Raw genomic sequence first — 14110 nt, 5'->3', positions numbered from 1 at the left:
CCTTGCTCCGCGCCCCGCGCCGCGCCGGGGGCCGGCCGGCCGGGGGTCCCCGCTCCCCGCTCGCGGGCTGGCCGGCCCGCCGGGCCCGCCCCGCCCTCCGCCATGGCGGCCGAGAGCGGCAGGCAGTTCTGGAAGCGGAGCGCCAAGCTGCCGGGCAGGTGAGCACCGGGAAGGGGTGCGAGGGCCGCGCCCCCCCCGCGCTCCGGCTGGGGAAGGGGCCGTCACCCAGCCTGGTCCGGGGGCTGAGGGTAGCCCTGTAAGGTCGGGGATGCCAGGAGGATCCGTCCCGGCTGCGGGGCTGAGGAGCTGGTTGGGGGCCCCGGGGTTCCTCCCTGGAACAGGGGGATGCCAGGGCCACCCCAGGCTGTGGGACGGGAATTTTGCTGCTGGAAGGTTTAATGGATAGGGGACAGGGGTAGGGTCGGAGCTGCTCCCTCATCTGTAGGACGAGGCAGGCGGTGTGGGGGCCGCGGGGACCCCCGTGTGCCCCCCGTGGGAAGCCGGATGGAGGGATCAGGGTGCCTTGGAGGCCCCTTTGGGGTAGGCTCAGCGCCAGGGCTTTACCATCCTCTTTTCCACAGACACTGAAGAAAACTCCTCCTTCCCGAAGTCCTTAGAGGTGTCGCCTTGGGTGGCAGCAGCTGTGTCCCAAAGGGGTGTCCCTGGAGCCCCCCATTGCCCTCTGCTGTGTGGGATGTCGCTCCTGGTCCCGCTCTGCTCAAGGGGAAGGACTGTGGGGGCTCTGCTTGTTCCTGCCCTGCCTCGGTTCCTCTGGCTGTGACGCCCTGGTTCCTCTCAAGGCACCTCTCAGGGGTGGCAGAAACAAGTGGAATGAGTGATTGACGTGGTACTTAGGAAGAAGAGGCTGGTGCTGATGGAGAGGCTCCCTACAACACCTTGGGAGCAAGGCTGAGGTGGAAAGAGGGCATCAGCCTCTCTGGGGGCTTCTCAAGTGCTTTTCCTGCCTGGTGCTCCTCACTTTTGCTCTCATTTGCCTTATCTGAACCCTGCCCTTCGCCTCCTGGGGTATGGGTGCACTCTGAAATACTTAGTTGGTTTTAAATCCTGCTGGGCCAGTTAAATATCTCTTTCTGAAGTGCTTTCACTCATCTGCTTGTCACTGTGCAGCTCCTTTCAGGCTGGCTGGACAATCCATGTCTGTGGGAAGCAGAGGGAGAGCAAGGAGCTCTCTGTTCCTCCTCTGCTGCCCCTGTGGGAGGAGGATCCTGTGCTTTCCCCGGGTTATTTCCCAACTGCTCCTGCCTCTTTCCCGAAGCTGTCAGCCGTGCTCTCAGCAGGGGGTTGTGGACAGCACCTCTCTTCTCCTTTTGGTGACTCCTGAGCTTTTCCTTGGAAACTCAAACCAGGTGAACCGGTCTGGCCGGCAGCCGGGCCTGCCCGGGAAGGTTTTGGCAGTGCTCTCTCCTTCTCCTGCCTGCCTGCTTGGCAGGAATCCTGCATCCAGGAGCCTTGCTCCCTCCTGTGTGCTCCTTGTTTCCAGGGACAGTCACCAGCAGGTCCCCAGCAGCCTGACTCCGGGGGTGGAGGTGGTCACTGGACATCCACCTCCCTTTCTTCTTTTTTGTCTGAGCTTTGAGAGACCCTCCTGTACAGATTCTTGGCTCTCTCCTTTCTTTCCCCTGACAATCTGGCAGAGGGAGGCTTTGTAGGGACTTGGATACTGTGTTAGCTTCCTTTTCCATGACACTCTGTGCGTTTGGTCTCTTAGTTGTATTAGCTTTTATTTGCTGATAAAGTTTATCAGTTTTTGGTCCCTGTAGATTTAGGGTGGATTTTAGGTGTAAGTTTAGAACTGGTAAATGCAGTTTTGTTTTTCCAGTGCTGTCTTGTGTTTTTTTGCACTGGGAGTTCTCTGCCTGGTAATTTTCTAGGGATGTGTTGGCTGAGTACTCTGGCCTGTTGTGATGTGTTGTCTATTCCCTGCTCTTTAGAGAGATGGGCAGCCAGGGTCTGCTGGGGTTATTTAAATGCTGTTTTAAAAGGGGAGAAACAGCCTGCTGGAAGTCAATGTGTTGTGTGTCCCGAGGGGCAGTGGTGTTTCATGGCTGTGCTCTGCTGCAGTGTCAATAACCCACACCCTGTGATGATCCTGGGAGGTGTCACACAGGGAGCACAGCCACTGTACCTCACACCACTGGTCACCCCTTGTACCCTACATTGAACATCCTGGGACAGGAAATGCTTGGCCCAAAGAGTTTAAACTGGGACAGAACAGGGGACTCGTCCAGTCAGGCTGGGAGCACAGCTTAGATCAGCTTGAGATTCTTGTTGGGAGTGTCTGGCTTGGAAGGCTTCAAAAAGAGCTGTGTGCAGGTGGGACCCTCTTGTATCAAACATTGACTCAGAAGCCCAGGAAAGGGTTTCCTCCCCCAGCACTGGCTGCCACATCCCCTCCTTCATGGGTCTTGTGAAGTCCAGGCCAATCAAAGCAGTTCCCCTCTGGCAGCCTGTGGGTCCCTGACAGGGAGGAGGAACCTTGGCTGGATATCCTGGGACAGTGTGACTTTGGTACTGGGCATGGGAGAGGCTCTGCTGGCTCCTGTGCTGCAGGGAGCTGCCACACGTCACTGGGAAGCAATGCTGCTCTGGAGGGCTCGTTCTTCTTACTCCTCATCATCTCTTTGCTATGTCCACCCGTGGAGGTGCCTCTGCTTAATTGCAGTCCTGACTTCCAGGTGCTCATTAGTCATCATACTCTGTCCTAGGCTTAATCCTCGATGCATAAACTCCCTGAGGACTTCCAGCCACGAGGGACAACCACTGCAGTGGTGAGCCCACCCCTGGCTGGGCTGCTCCACCAGGATCTCTCTGTGCTGTGGTTGTTTCCAGCCTCTTCCCTGGCTCTCTGCATCTCTCCCCTGCCAGCTGGACCTGTTGCTTTTGCATCCTCAGCTTGTTCCCAGCTGCACCAGGCTGCCATGCCTCTCCTCTGTGGCTGGGCTCTGCTGATTTTACTGCTGGGCACCATCTGCAGCTCCTAGAAACCAGGCCAGCTCTATTGACCCAAGAGAAGCTTGTTCCTTGTGTGCCAGCTCTGAAAGGGCCTTTGTCTGTGCCATGGCATTGCAGGACTTGTTTTCCAGAGGTTGTTTTCCAGGGTGGGGTGGCTGCGAATAGTTCCTCCAATGCAGGTGATAACTCAAGATCCCTGTCTCACCTCCAGAGTCTGTAATAACAGTGATGAGCTTTTTTTTTAGTGGCTCCTCTCTGAGGTGATGCTCCCCTTGTAGGGCCTGCAGCCCTCAGGCTCCTTGTCCCATGAGTCCCAAGAAGCAGGGACCCAGATGTGGTGACTCATTTCAGGCCACATAGGAAGTAGTTGATTAAACTGGGATTTGGACCCGAGTCAAACCACGTACTGTACCAGGAATTCCTTCTCCATGGCATTGGCTGTGATCCTGAGAGCCAGCATGGGCTTCAAGCCCTCAAGTACATTTATGGAGGAGCCCCAGTGTCACTGCTGGAGTCCTTCCCTGTCCCACAGGGCCTGGGAGGGTGAGTTCCCCAAATTGGAAAAGAGAACAATGTCAGTGTATGCAGCAGGTAGACTGAGACACGTGGTCACATGGAGTGAGCTGGTGGTGCAGGAAAGAGCAGATCTCAAATCCCAGCTCAGGCTGGACCTAAGAGTTTAAACAAGGCTTCTCTTTGCTAGTGCAAAGAACAAATCTTCAACTGCATGTGGCACTTTGGATCTAAGGCTTGTAAGTTAGAAGGTTTGTGAAGCTACTTTTGGGCTTTTATTCAGTTCCCGATAGCAGGCAAAGAAGCATGACCCCACTTTAGGCTGAGATTATTTGTAGGACCTCTTTTTACAGCATCTTGGATTTTTTTCTTTTCCCCTTCCTGCAGCATTCAGCCTGTCTATGGAGCACAGCATCCTCCACTGGATTCCCGGCTCACCAAAAAGTAAGTGTTTAAAAAGTAAGTGTTTGTCTCCTGGAGATGCAGCCACAAGGCCTGGCAGTTCTGCAGTAGGTGGAGGTCTCCAGCATCCCTGGCACTGTGATATTGCAACAGCCAAGGACAGCAGTGCAAGGGGTGTGGTGCTGCCTTGAGCTCTGCAAAAGCTTGCAGGGAGAGATTATCTGCTGGTGCCCTTTATGGCCAGAAATCCATACAGCAACACACACATCAAAGGAAACAGACCTCTTTTTTTTAAGCAGTGTCAGATCCTTCTGCTCCTCTGTGGAGCTGGAGGAATTTAAAGAAAGGGAAGTAAAACTGCCCAGCAGCTACAAGGCTGGAGAGCTGCTGCAGCCTTCCCAGCAGGAAAAGGCAGAATTCCTGGTCTGAACTGCCTCCTTGTCCCTGTCTCGTGCTGTGTAGTGGTGAGAGTTCCCTGCTTCAGGTGGTGGACTTTGGCTCCTGTAGCTAAAGAGTAAATTCCTTCTGTGCCTGAGGAAAGACCCAGGCTGGCCTGGCTGCTGGGAACAACTGCAGCTGTTTTGGGAGTGTCCATGGAAGGAGACCTGCTGTGTCTGCCCTCTGACGTGCCTCTCTCCAGGTTGCAAGGCCTTTTTTTGGGTGTTAATCTACCTGTTTTGTGTAGGGTGGGGGAAGGCAGAGCTGGAGGAATTGCACCTGTCTCCCATTTGCCCTTCAGAGCCAGGAAGGCTGGCACCTCTCCAGCTGTGTGCTGCCACTGTGGCCTCTGAGACTGCTGTCACAGCAGCCTGTGACAGCCACTCCTGACAGTGGGCAGCCCAGAGAGACTGAACATATTCCTTAGGTCTGGGAGGAGGAGCAGGGAAACTGGAAAAAGGGATTGGCTGACTGGAGTGAGGGCGTGGGGAAAGGAAAGAAAGTGAACTCATCCAACAGCAGGGCTCTGATCCTGTTCCTCTGGCTCACAGCTTCATCAAGGACCGCTCCAAGGCCAGTGGGCTGCCCATGAAAAGCAAGAAGGCCTCCAGCTTCCACGAGTTTGCCCGCAGTACCAGCGACGCCTGGGACATCGGGGATGATGAAGACGAGGACTTCTCCTCCTCCTCCTCGTCCTCTTTGCAAACTCTGAACTCTAAAGTGGCCAAGGCCACGGCAGCACAGGTTCTGGAGAACCACAGCAAGCTGCGGGTGAAGCCCGAGCGGTGCCAGCCTGCCCTCGGGGACCTGCCCACCAACTGCAAGGTCATCAAGTCCAGCAGCGAGGCCCAGCTCTCCAGGACCTCTGGTAAGAGCCATCTTCAGGAGCAGCCTCCTGCTCCAGTGCTCTCTTACTTGGCCACTGAACTCAACTGCTTGTTGCTACTCCCAGTATGGGCAAGAGGCTGTGACACAGCCCGTAAGCACAACAGGCTTTTTCTTCCTTTTAGTGTCCTGTACTCCAAGGAGCCATTTTCAGAGGTCTGGCTTTAATGCTTGTGTCCTCAGTTGCTCAATAGCCTGCATTACAGGCATGTCTGCCCCAGAGTATTCCATGTTCTGGGTGCTGTGTCAGTTTTGAGATCTGTTAAGTTCTCGCTGAGACTTGCTCGCTGTCTGCTTCCACCGTGGTTTGGTGTGCTGCTCTTAGCAAAGGTCTGGGTGAGGTCACGTTGACACAGCTTGGGCAGGGAATTGGGCAGCAGCAGCCCTTGTTCACTGCCTTGTCTGCCTGTGCAGTGAGAGTACCTCAGGAGATGGCACTGGCAGCCCATCAGCTCCTGCTTGATTGATGCTCGGATCTGCAGAGCAGATCTGAACGTCAGTTCTGCCTTGTCTCCTGTGTCCTGCCCATGTGTGGAGGGAAGTCTGATCCACTTGCAGTCAGGTGTTTGGATGCAGGAGGAAGGAAAGGAGGCAGAAATGGGGGGAAGTGGTGGAAGAGGCACCAGATGCCTGTGAGATGCCTGTAAACTGCTGATCCATTGGAGTGGGCCAGTGGTGCTGAGGAACAGAAAGGGTGAAATCTGCAGTGTCTGACAGTGGCTGTGGGAGTGAGGTGGGGTTGGAGAGGTGGAACCTCCATCCCCAGCTCAGTGCAGCCTCTGCTCCTTGCTAGAGGAGGCCTGTGTGCGGAGCCCCCTGCAGAAGCAGCAGTCCCTCCCCCTCCGGCCTGTCATTCCCCTCGTGGCTCGAATCTCTGACCAAAACGCCTCCGGGGCTCCCCCCATGACCGTGCGGGAGAAAACGCGCCTGGAGAAGTTCCGGCAGCTCCTTTCCAGCCACAACACCGACCTGGGTGAGTGGGGCACAATGAGGGTGGGCAGGGGAGGGCAGAAGGGGCCTGCTGCCTGCATCAGGTCTGCTTCAGGGTGGAAAAAAATCACTGCCTGCAGTTGTACCAGATGGGTGTTTGCAGGAATCGCCCTGTTGGCAGATGGTGATGCCCTCCAGCCCCTCCCTGTCTGTCCCTAATCGTTCTCCATTTTGCACATGATGTCTCTGCATGGAGATGGGATGGTTGGGGGCTGTCTCTGCATGAGAACTGAGGTGCTGGCACACTGGTGACCCTGCAGCTCCCTGTTCTGTGCCCGAGCTGGGCTGAAATCATCTCTACTCTGCTTGCAGCAGACCCACATCCCCAGGCATTGCTAGTGTGGGAGCCTTCCTGGAGGCTCATTGTCTCCAGAGCCTGCAGGAGCAGACTGGGCTTTCCTCTCCTTCTAGGTGTAGTGGTGCCTGGACGTGCCTAGGATCTAATCCATTGCCACCACTGTCCGTTTGCAGATGAGCTGAGAAAATGCAGCTGGCCTGGTGTGCCCCGAGAGGTCCGGCCTGTGACGTGGAGACTGCTGTCAGTAAGTACTGGGAGCTGTGACACCGGAGTCTGGGAGGGCTGTGCCACCCCAGGGACCGTGCTCCTGCACCTCCCTGTGTCCCATAGCCAGCTTTGCTTGTGTGTTCCCAGTGCCCAGCCTCCAGGTGAGCTGTAGGGTTTTTTGATCAGGGAGTGCCATTGCTGCATCCTCTTGGAGCTCAAAGCCCAGACCTGGTGTGGGCACTGGGTGGTTCACTCTCTTTTGAGGAACTGAATCTGATGAAGTTGGATTACTCCAAGCTCGGGGGCTAGGAAGTCCAAATTCCATGAAAGCTCTTTCCCCAGCTCCTGAGTTGTGTGCCTGATGTTTGTGCACAGCTGGCAGGATTTCAGGGCTGGTGAGGAGGGAGGGTCTGCCCTGAGCTGAGCTCTCCCAACGCAGGGCTACCTCCCCGCCAACTCGGAGCGCCGCAAGCTGACCCTGCAGCGGAAAAGGGAGGAGTACTTCGGCTTCATCCAGCAGTACTACGACTCCCGGAACGAGGAGCACCACCAGGACACCTACAGACAGGTAGGAACCCTCCTCCTGCCTTTCTGCTTTGGGTATAGCCCTCTCCTCTCTCCTGCTGCTGCTTGTCCCCATGGGTGGGGTCATGCCAAGACTTGCTGTAGCTGTAGCTAGGAGGAGTCTTCTCTTTGGGGAAAAGGCACCTTGGTTCTGTCCTTGTTAGTTTAAGCTTTTCCTAAATTGATCTAATTTAGGAAAATTTCAGCTCTGAACTACCTGCCTGCACATGAGCAGAGCAGACTGCAGATGATTTTCTCAGTACAGCTGTCATCTGTAGCCCTCACTGTGCTTGTCAGCTCTTGCCTGGGGGAACACTCATGGTGGATTCCCCTCTGTTAGCCTGTGACAAGTCACAGGAAAGCACAGCTGGTGTGTGTAACCCACCTTCTTTTCCAGATCCACATTGACATTCCAAGGACCAACCCACTCATTCCCCTCTTCCAGCAGCCACTCGTCCAGGAGGTAAGGGGGGTGAAGCTCCTGCCCTGCATTTGCCATGGGATGTGTGTGTGGAGTGAGGCCAGCACTGCTCCTAGGGAGTTAACTTTGTGGGGAAACTTCCCTGCCTGACAGCTCCTGATGCAAATACCTCCTGGAACTGTCTGGTCTTGTCCCACGTTTCTGAAAGCCATCAAACTTGGAGCTTGGGGGTTATGAGATGATCTCTGCTTTGGTGAGGTGTAGCCAAGAGCTGGTAAAAAACCTGAAGCTTTTGAGACAAATTGAAGACATTTGAACCAGAACACAGGATAGTTCTGTTTTGCTTCAAAACCTCTTTTGTGGGAGCAACCCGGGCAGGGATGGGTTCAAGAGGTGGCCGGGAGGCGTGGGCAGCTGTCCTCTCTGGAAAGGAGCTCAGTGTGTGTATGTGGTGTGTCAGAGCATGGTGTCAGGGGGTTGGGGCAGTCTGGGAATGTTGGTGGCTGTGAGGGAGGCTGCCCTGTTGGGAAGTATCCTGATCTGTGCTGTTTTTCTGGAAGTACTGTGCTGATACCTCATCTTCCCACCTGATGTTCAGCCACAGAGGCTGCTCTGCCCTGTCCTGTGGATATTAAGCTGTCTGGGTCTTGAAAAGTTGGGTCTGCATTTCTTCAGGCAGAGGTTTTGATGAGGAACCTGGACTGTCTTGTCTGAAGAGTGGGCTGGCCTGCATGTGGGATCTGTGGATGGCACAGGAGTCTCTCCTAGGACTTTTATGCTTCTAACATTACCTTACTGCTACAGAAAAGCCTGTCAGTGCATGGTCTGCACTCCCTGAGCTTAGCAGTTATGCTTTTCTGCCTTCCCTTTGTGCATGGCTAATGCAGGTACCTGCTTTTCCCCTGGTTCTTCTCTAGATTTTTGAGAGAATCCTGTTTATCTGGGCCATTCGCCACCCAGCCAGCGGCTATGTGCAGGGCATCAATGACCTGGTCACCCCGTTCTTTGTTGTGTTCCTCTCTGAGCATGTTGGTAAGTGACACTTGCTGCTCTAAGCACTCCTGACTGTGGGGTTTGAAGTGGTGTGAAATGCTGGCATGAGGAAAACTTGCTCTGCTGTGCTCTTCCTTCAGAGTGCCTGGGCCAGGCTGGAGTTGTATTTTGGCCTCTTGCTGTATCTCTGCTCCCTGGTTGCTTGCCAGGATTTCTGAACCTGTGAAATTGGAAATGGGCCAGCTTAGCCCTGTTATTTGATCTGATTTAGTGGCGTGACAGCAGCGTGGTGGGTGCTCTCTTCCCAAGGAGAAAAGGGAGGGAACTGCTGGGTCAGTCAAGCCAGGAGGGCCAGACCTGTGTCTCATGACTTGGAGAGTGTTGCGGTGCCTCCTGCAAAGCTTTGGCCTGATAAAGCCCCTGGGATTGTCCCATGTCCCTGGTGTCCTCCATCTCCCTGATGCTCTTCTCTCTCTTTTGCAGAGGAGGATGTGGAAAACTTTGATGTGACAAACCTGTCCCAGGATGTTTTACGGAGCATTGAAGCCGACAGCTTTTGGTGCATGAGCAAGCTGCTGGATGGGATACAGGTGAGCCTCTGGGGCCACAGGAATTCCTTTGCCCTCGCTGGGGTGCCAGTGTGGTTGTCTCCTCTCCCTGTGGGTGAGTATTTTGCATGTTCCAGAATTAGGGAGGTTTTGCCACTTCGGTGACTTTAGTTTCTTCACTAAATCTGTTAATCTGTGAAATCCTGGGGAGATGGGTCTGTGGCTGTCCTGATGGCCCCGTCCTGGCCAGGGAACTCACAGCAGGCACAGTCCTGGTGCTCATGAGCCCTGTCTCCCTGGCTCACAATAATCTCACCCCTACTGTCCAGCTGCTGATCCGGGTTTGATCATTTCTAGCTGTAGTTCAAGCTGCTGCTTCTGACTCAGGGCCTCTCCCCACAGGACAATTACACCTTTGCACAGCCAGGGATCCAGAAGAAAGTGAAAGCCCTGGAGGAGCTGGTCAGCCGGATCGATGGTAGGTGACACGGGAGTCTGGTCAGGTTTGTCACAGCAGAGGGAGGCCTCCTTTGGGAGAGCTCTCAGGGCAGGGGTAGACACTTCTTACAACACTCAAGGAAGCAGAGCAGGGCAGGGTCAGCCAGAAACCCCCTGGTGACAGCACAGGGTGAGGAGAGAAGGAATTTGGGAGAAAAAGGTCTCAGCCTGAAAGTGTGTGAGAGCCACTGTGCTGTGAGCAGCGTGCAGGAGCTGGGGCACTGTGAGCCCCAGGTGTGTAAGTGAAATGTGCTGTTTCAGAGCAGGTACATAATCACTTTAGGAAGTACGAGGTCGAGTACCTGCAGTTTGCCTTTCGCTGGATGAACAACCTGCTCATGAGGGAGCTGCCCCTCCGCTGCACCATCCGCCTCTGGGACACCTACCAGGTATGCAGGCTCTCCTGACCTCCCTGCCTGGCTTGTCACTGTCACTTGTGTCCCTGTCCCCACGGGGACAGAGGTGTCCTGGCACCAGCTGGGGTGCTGAGGGAAACAAAGCAGTGTGGCCCCAGGATGTTAACAGCCAGCTGGGTGATGGGTGGCTCAGCAGGACACCTGTGTCTGGGGGGTCGTTCTCCAGCTGAGCTGCAGGGGTTCACCCAGAGTTTTGCTGTCCACAGTCAGAGCCAGAAGGATTCTCCCATTTCCACCTGTACGTCTGTGCTGCCTTCCTGATCAAGTGGCGGAAGGAGATCCTGGATGAGGAAGACTTCCAAGTAAGACCCTGAGGTTGGGGGTGATTCCCTGGGGAAGGGAAGTAGAGGGGAGGGAATTGCTGTGGTTGGGAGCCCAGTGTGGACATAGACAGCTGTCAGAGCTGGCTCCAAGATCATCTGGTCTAAGATGAGTAACTTGAGCCTTGGGGATAAGGACAGAGAATGGAGCTGTTGGAGGGTTCAAACATCCCATTCCAGCTGTGATCAGAGTGTTTGCCCTCCTGTGCCCAGCTGTAACCCTGTAACAGCACCCTTATTCCAAGGGCCTTAGGGTGCTTCACTGGTTCACATCTAGACCCAAGCACATCTTGATGTTGTCCCTGAGCCTTTCAAACCTGCAAGTGTGGTGAGCAAAAGTTACTGAGCACTGCTGCCACCACTCAGGCCAGCCCCAAGCCTGCACTGGATCCATGCTCTGCCTTCCGCCTCTCCAAACTAAACATCTTCCCCTCTTCCAGGGCCTTTTGATGTTGCTACAAAACCTGCCCACGATACACTGGGGTAATGAAGAGATTGGGCTGCTGCTGGCTGAAGCCTACAGACTCAAGTACATGTTTGCAGATGCCCCCAACCATTACCGCCGATAGGTGCCCAGACTGGCTCCTCTCTCCCGTGCCCGCCCCTTGTCCTGGCCCGATCTGATCACTGTGGCATTTTTGTCATCCCAAGTCCTCGGACACTCCAGCCAGCAGCTGCTCTTTGCTGTACAAAGCTCACCTGAACTCTTGTCTTAACTCTGAACGTGTGCCTGTCTGCCACTCCATGCGCCTGGATGTGCCATTTTGACGACTCTCAGTATTTCACTCCGTGCTGGTGGCTCACGCCAGGAAGGGAGGCTTCAAGGGGCTGAGAGAGAACATGGGGGGAAGCTTTACAGATAAACTGAGCCAGAGACGAAGCCCTCCTGTCCTCTCCACTCCCTGTGCTGGGCTTGTCTGGCTGGGACCACTTCAGCTTTGCTGCCTCCCGCTGGCCTGCACCACGTGCGCTGCCCCACCTGCTCCCTCCTCTCTTCTGACACCGTTTGCGCCAAGTCCCAGATGAAAATGCCTTATCAGAGACCTGCCTGGCCGCAGAATCCTTCCCCACGAGGGTGGCAGGGCAAGAAGTTTCTCTCAGGGCCTACCTTCGCTCCAGGAGGGTCCAGAGACCCCCCCAAGCACTTTGTGGGTTCACAAGAGAGTCCCTCGTGCCTGCCCTCCCTCCTTCTCTCCATCCTCTTCGCCTACCTCTCCCCCAGGGCAGCAGGGCAGGCACGACGGGGGCCACGACCACTCCATCCACACACAGCTGGAATGATGCGTGCCAGCCTGGTGGAACTTTTGGTGACTGATGTTCTGTGAGTACAGCCCCATCCAGAGTGTGAGGAAGGCACGGAGGGGGTGCTGGTAGGGGAGCAACATCTCTCAAAAACCTCCTGACAACGTCCCCACTCCTCCGAGGCGTTCTGTGTATATTGTGTTCTTGTGTATATGGGTCAAAGATGTACAATATATGTCTTCTCTTTGTAGCAGATTTTATATTTATAACATGAACCCCTTGTTCTCCCCATCCTCTCCATGCCTGAGAAGGATGCCTGGCTGTGGTGTTGTAGGGTTTTGAACCCCGCTGGAGTGTGGGGGGGGGTTGTTCCAGAGCTGCAGGTTTCTGCCCCGACACGTTCTTGCAGTGCTGGCTCTGCCCGAGGTGTGACAGAAACACCTCTCAGGGTTTGGGCAGTGGAGGAGGTGGGAGCTCCCAGCAGAAGCAAGGCAGAGCCCGCTGGAGACACAGGGGCTGCAGTGCTGGCAGTGCCCCCCGGGCCCTGCAGGGCTGCACCCCAGGCAGGAGCAGCCCTGGATGCAGCAGTGGCTGTCCCCAGCAGTGTCCCTGTGGGCAGGCCCTGCTCTGGGTGCTGGTAACTCCAGCAGCTGGGGATGTTTCTGGGACCACCCCCTTCCATGGGCAGCACCTCTGTGCTGTGCCAGGGGCTGGATCTGGGAGGGCCTCAGGGGGTGGATCTGGGCCACCCTGGGCTTCTCCCAGCACTTCTGCTGGGCCACCAGGGCTTTCCTGGCAGGGTGGAGGCTCCCAGGCCTCCACGTTCCCTTTCTGTTCCCAGGGGAGAAAGCAGCAGGCAGTGAGGCCCGGGCCAAGCAGGTGACAGGCAGAACCTTGTTGCCAATAAAACTCCAAACAGTATCTCAAGAAATCACTTTCCTAAGGTGGACTTATTTTTCTCAGGCATTTGGACTTAGTTTGTGTGTGCCTTTTGTTGTTTTTCTCTGAGAAAACAGAGTGGGCCTCAGTTTAACATCAATTAAAAAAAGAAAGAATTAAAAAAAAACCTCCAAATAAACAAAAAAAAAAAACCCTACAAACAAACAAAACCAGCACAAGGTGGGACCTCTCCATGCAGCACCCAGTGGTGTCACCCACTGCACAGGGGACACAGGACAGGGTGGAGGCAGAACAAGAAACCCCTCCCTGTGTCACCTCCCTGTCATTGCTCTGCCCACCTGCACCTGGGACCACTGGGATAATTCAAAGCCATCAGGGTAAGTTCTGGACTTCAGGACAACATTAGCAAGGAAGAAATCTTTCTGAGGGTGGTGTTTTGATGTTTTGCTTTTTTTTTTCCATACATTAGAACATTTATTTCTCAGAGAGAAAATATAGTCTCAGACAGTCAGATTATAGTAGGTAAAATTAGCTTTTTTTTTCTTTACAAGCATAGATTTTCTTATTACTTCTCTTATACCATCTGATATAAACAATTCTAGAAAGCAAATAAACTCACTTTCTACAATAAATAGAGCAATCTGTGCTTTACAGCAGACTGACAGTAACATTTAGGTTCTGTAGCAACAACAGGATATCAGCCAATCCAAATTCTAAACTCATTTAAAAACCAAACAAAATGAAAAAAAAAAAATACCAACTCCCAAGACCTTAAAACATATACACAGGTCACTAGTCCACAGCTGAGCTACCACCTGGAAAAGTGTATGTTCCTTTAAATAAATTACACTGTGTGCATATAAAAGACCCAGCAACACAACTGAGGACTTCAAGAATGGTGACAATAGGTCTAAATAATTTATAACATTTTACAACTATATACACAACATCCTTCCCTAGCCACGCTCCATGGGCATTATTATCACTATTAATATTTTTATAAACTCCTATGCCCCATCTCTGTTTGTTAAAGGAATCTTAAAATTCCTTCAAATGCAGTTCCATGCCCCAATGTATAAGAAGTGGTATTTTAAAAAAGTAGAGCAAGTAGAAATGGCAGTGATTACTCCCTACTATTCATTATCATTAATTATTATTATTTTGACTCCACATTCTCTTCAGTATGAAAAAGTTAAAAATAATTAAAAAATACTGAGTTAAAAAGCAAAATGATGATATTCAATCTACAATCTTGCTTTGAAGCTTTGGCTCTTTAAAATGGGAAAGCAAAGAGGGATATGCAACAGAAGAGATCAGAGAAATCAAAAAGTCCTTGGCTGATAGAAAAGATTTAGTCACCAAGTTCCCAAACATCAGTTTGTCCCTGTTTTTTTGCAATGCAAACCCAAACCAACAGGGATTGTCTGGGTTTACCTGGATGACAGCACTGGAGACCCACACACCAGGGAAGGATGTGCACGTGTGGGAGAAGGTGAAACAGC

The 14110-nt window shown here is 53.6% G+C and overlaps 1 protein-coding gene across 1 annotated transcript; it reads left to right on the top strand.

Annotated features, from left to right (window-relative positions):
* Positions 1-42: 42 nt before the first annotated feature.
* Positions 43-11958, top strand: TBC1D22B (TBC1 domain family member 22B). The gene is made up of 13 exons (XM_053963992.1): positions 43-158; positions 3874-3930; positions 4878-5194; positions 6005-6184; positions 6673-6743; positions 7146-7274; positions 7668-7733; positions 8609-8723; positions 9168-9274; positions 9635-9710; positions 9992-10119; positions 10353-10448; positions 10907-11958. The coding sequence occupies exons 1-13, from the start codon at positions 103-105 to the stop codon at positions 11033-11035; spliced, it is 1527 nt and encodes a 508-aa protein (XP_053819967.1). The 5' UTR covers positions 43-102; the 3' UTR covers positions 11036-11958.
* The last annotated feature ends 2152 nt before the right edge of the window (positions 11959-14110 follow it).

This window comes from Vidua chalybeata, chromosome 24, assembly GCF_026979565.1.
Source record: "Vidua chalybeata isolate OUT-0048 chromosome 24, bVidCha1 merged haplotype, whole genome shotgun sequence".
In the NCBI taxonomy this organism is placed as follows: Eukaryota; Metazoa; Chordata; class Aves; order Passeriformes; family Viduidae; genus Vidua; species Vidua chalybeata.
The sequence above is the reverse complement of the archived record's forward strand: the minus strand, read 5'-3'. Positions and strand labels throughout refer to the sequence as shown.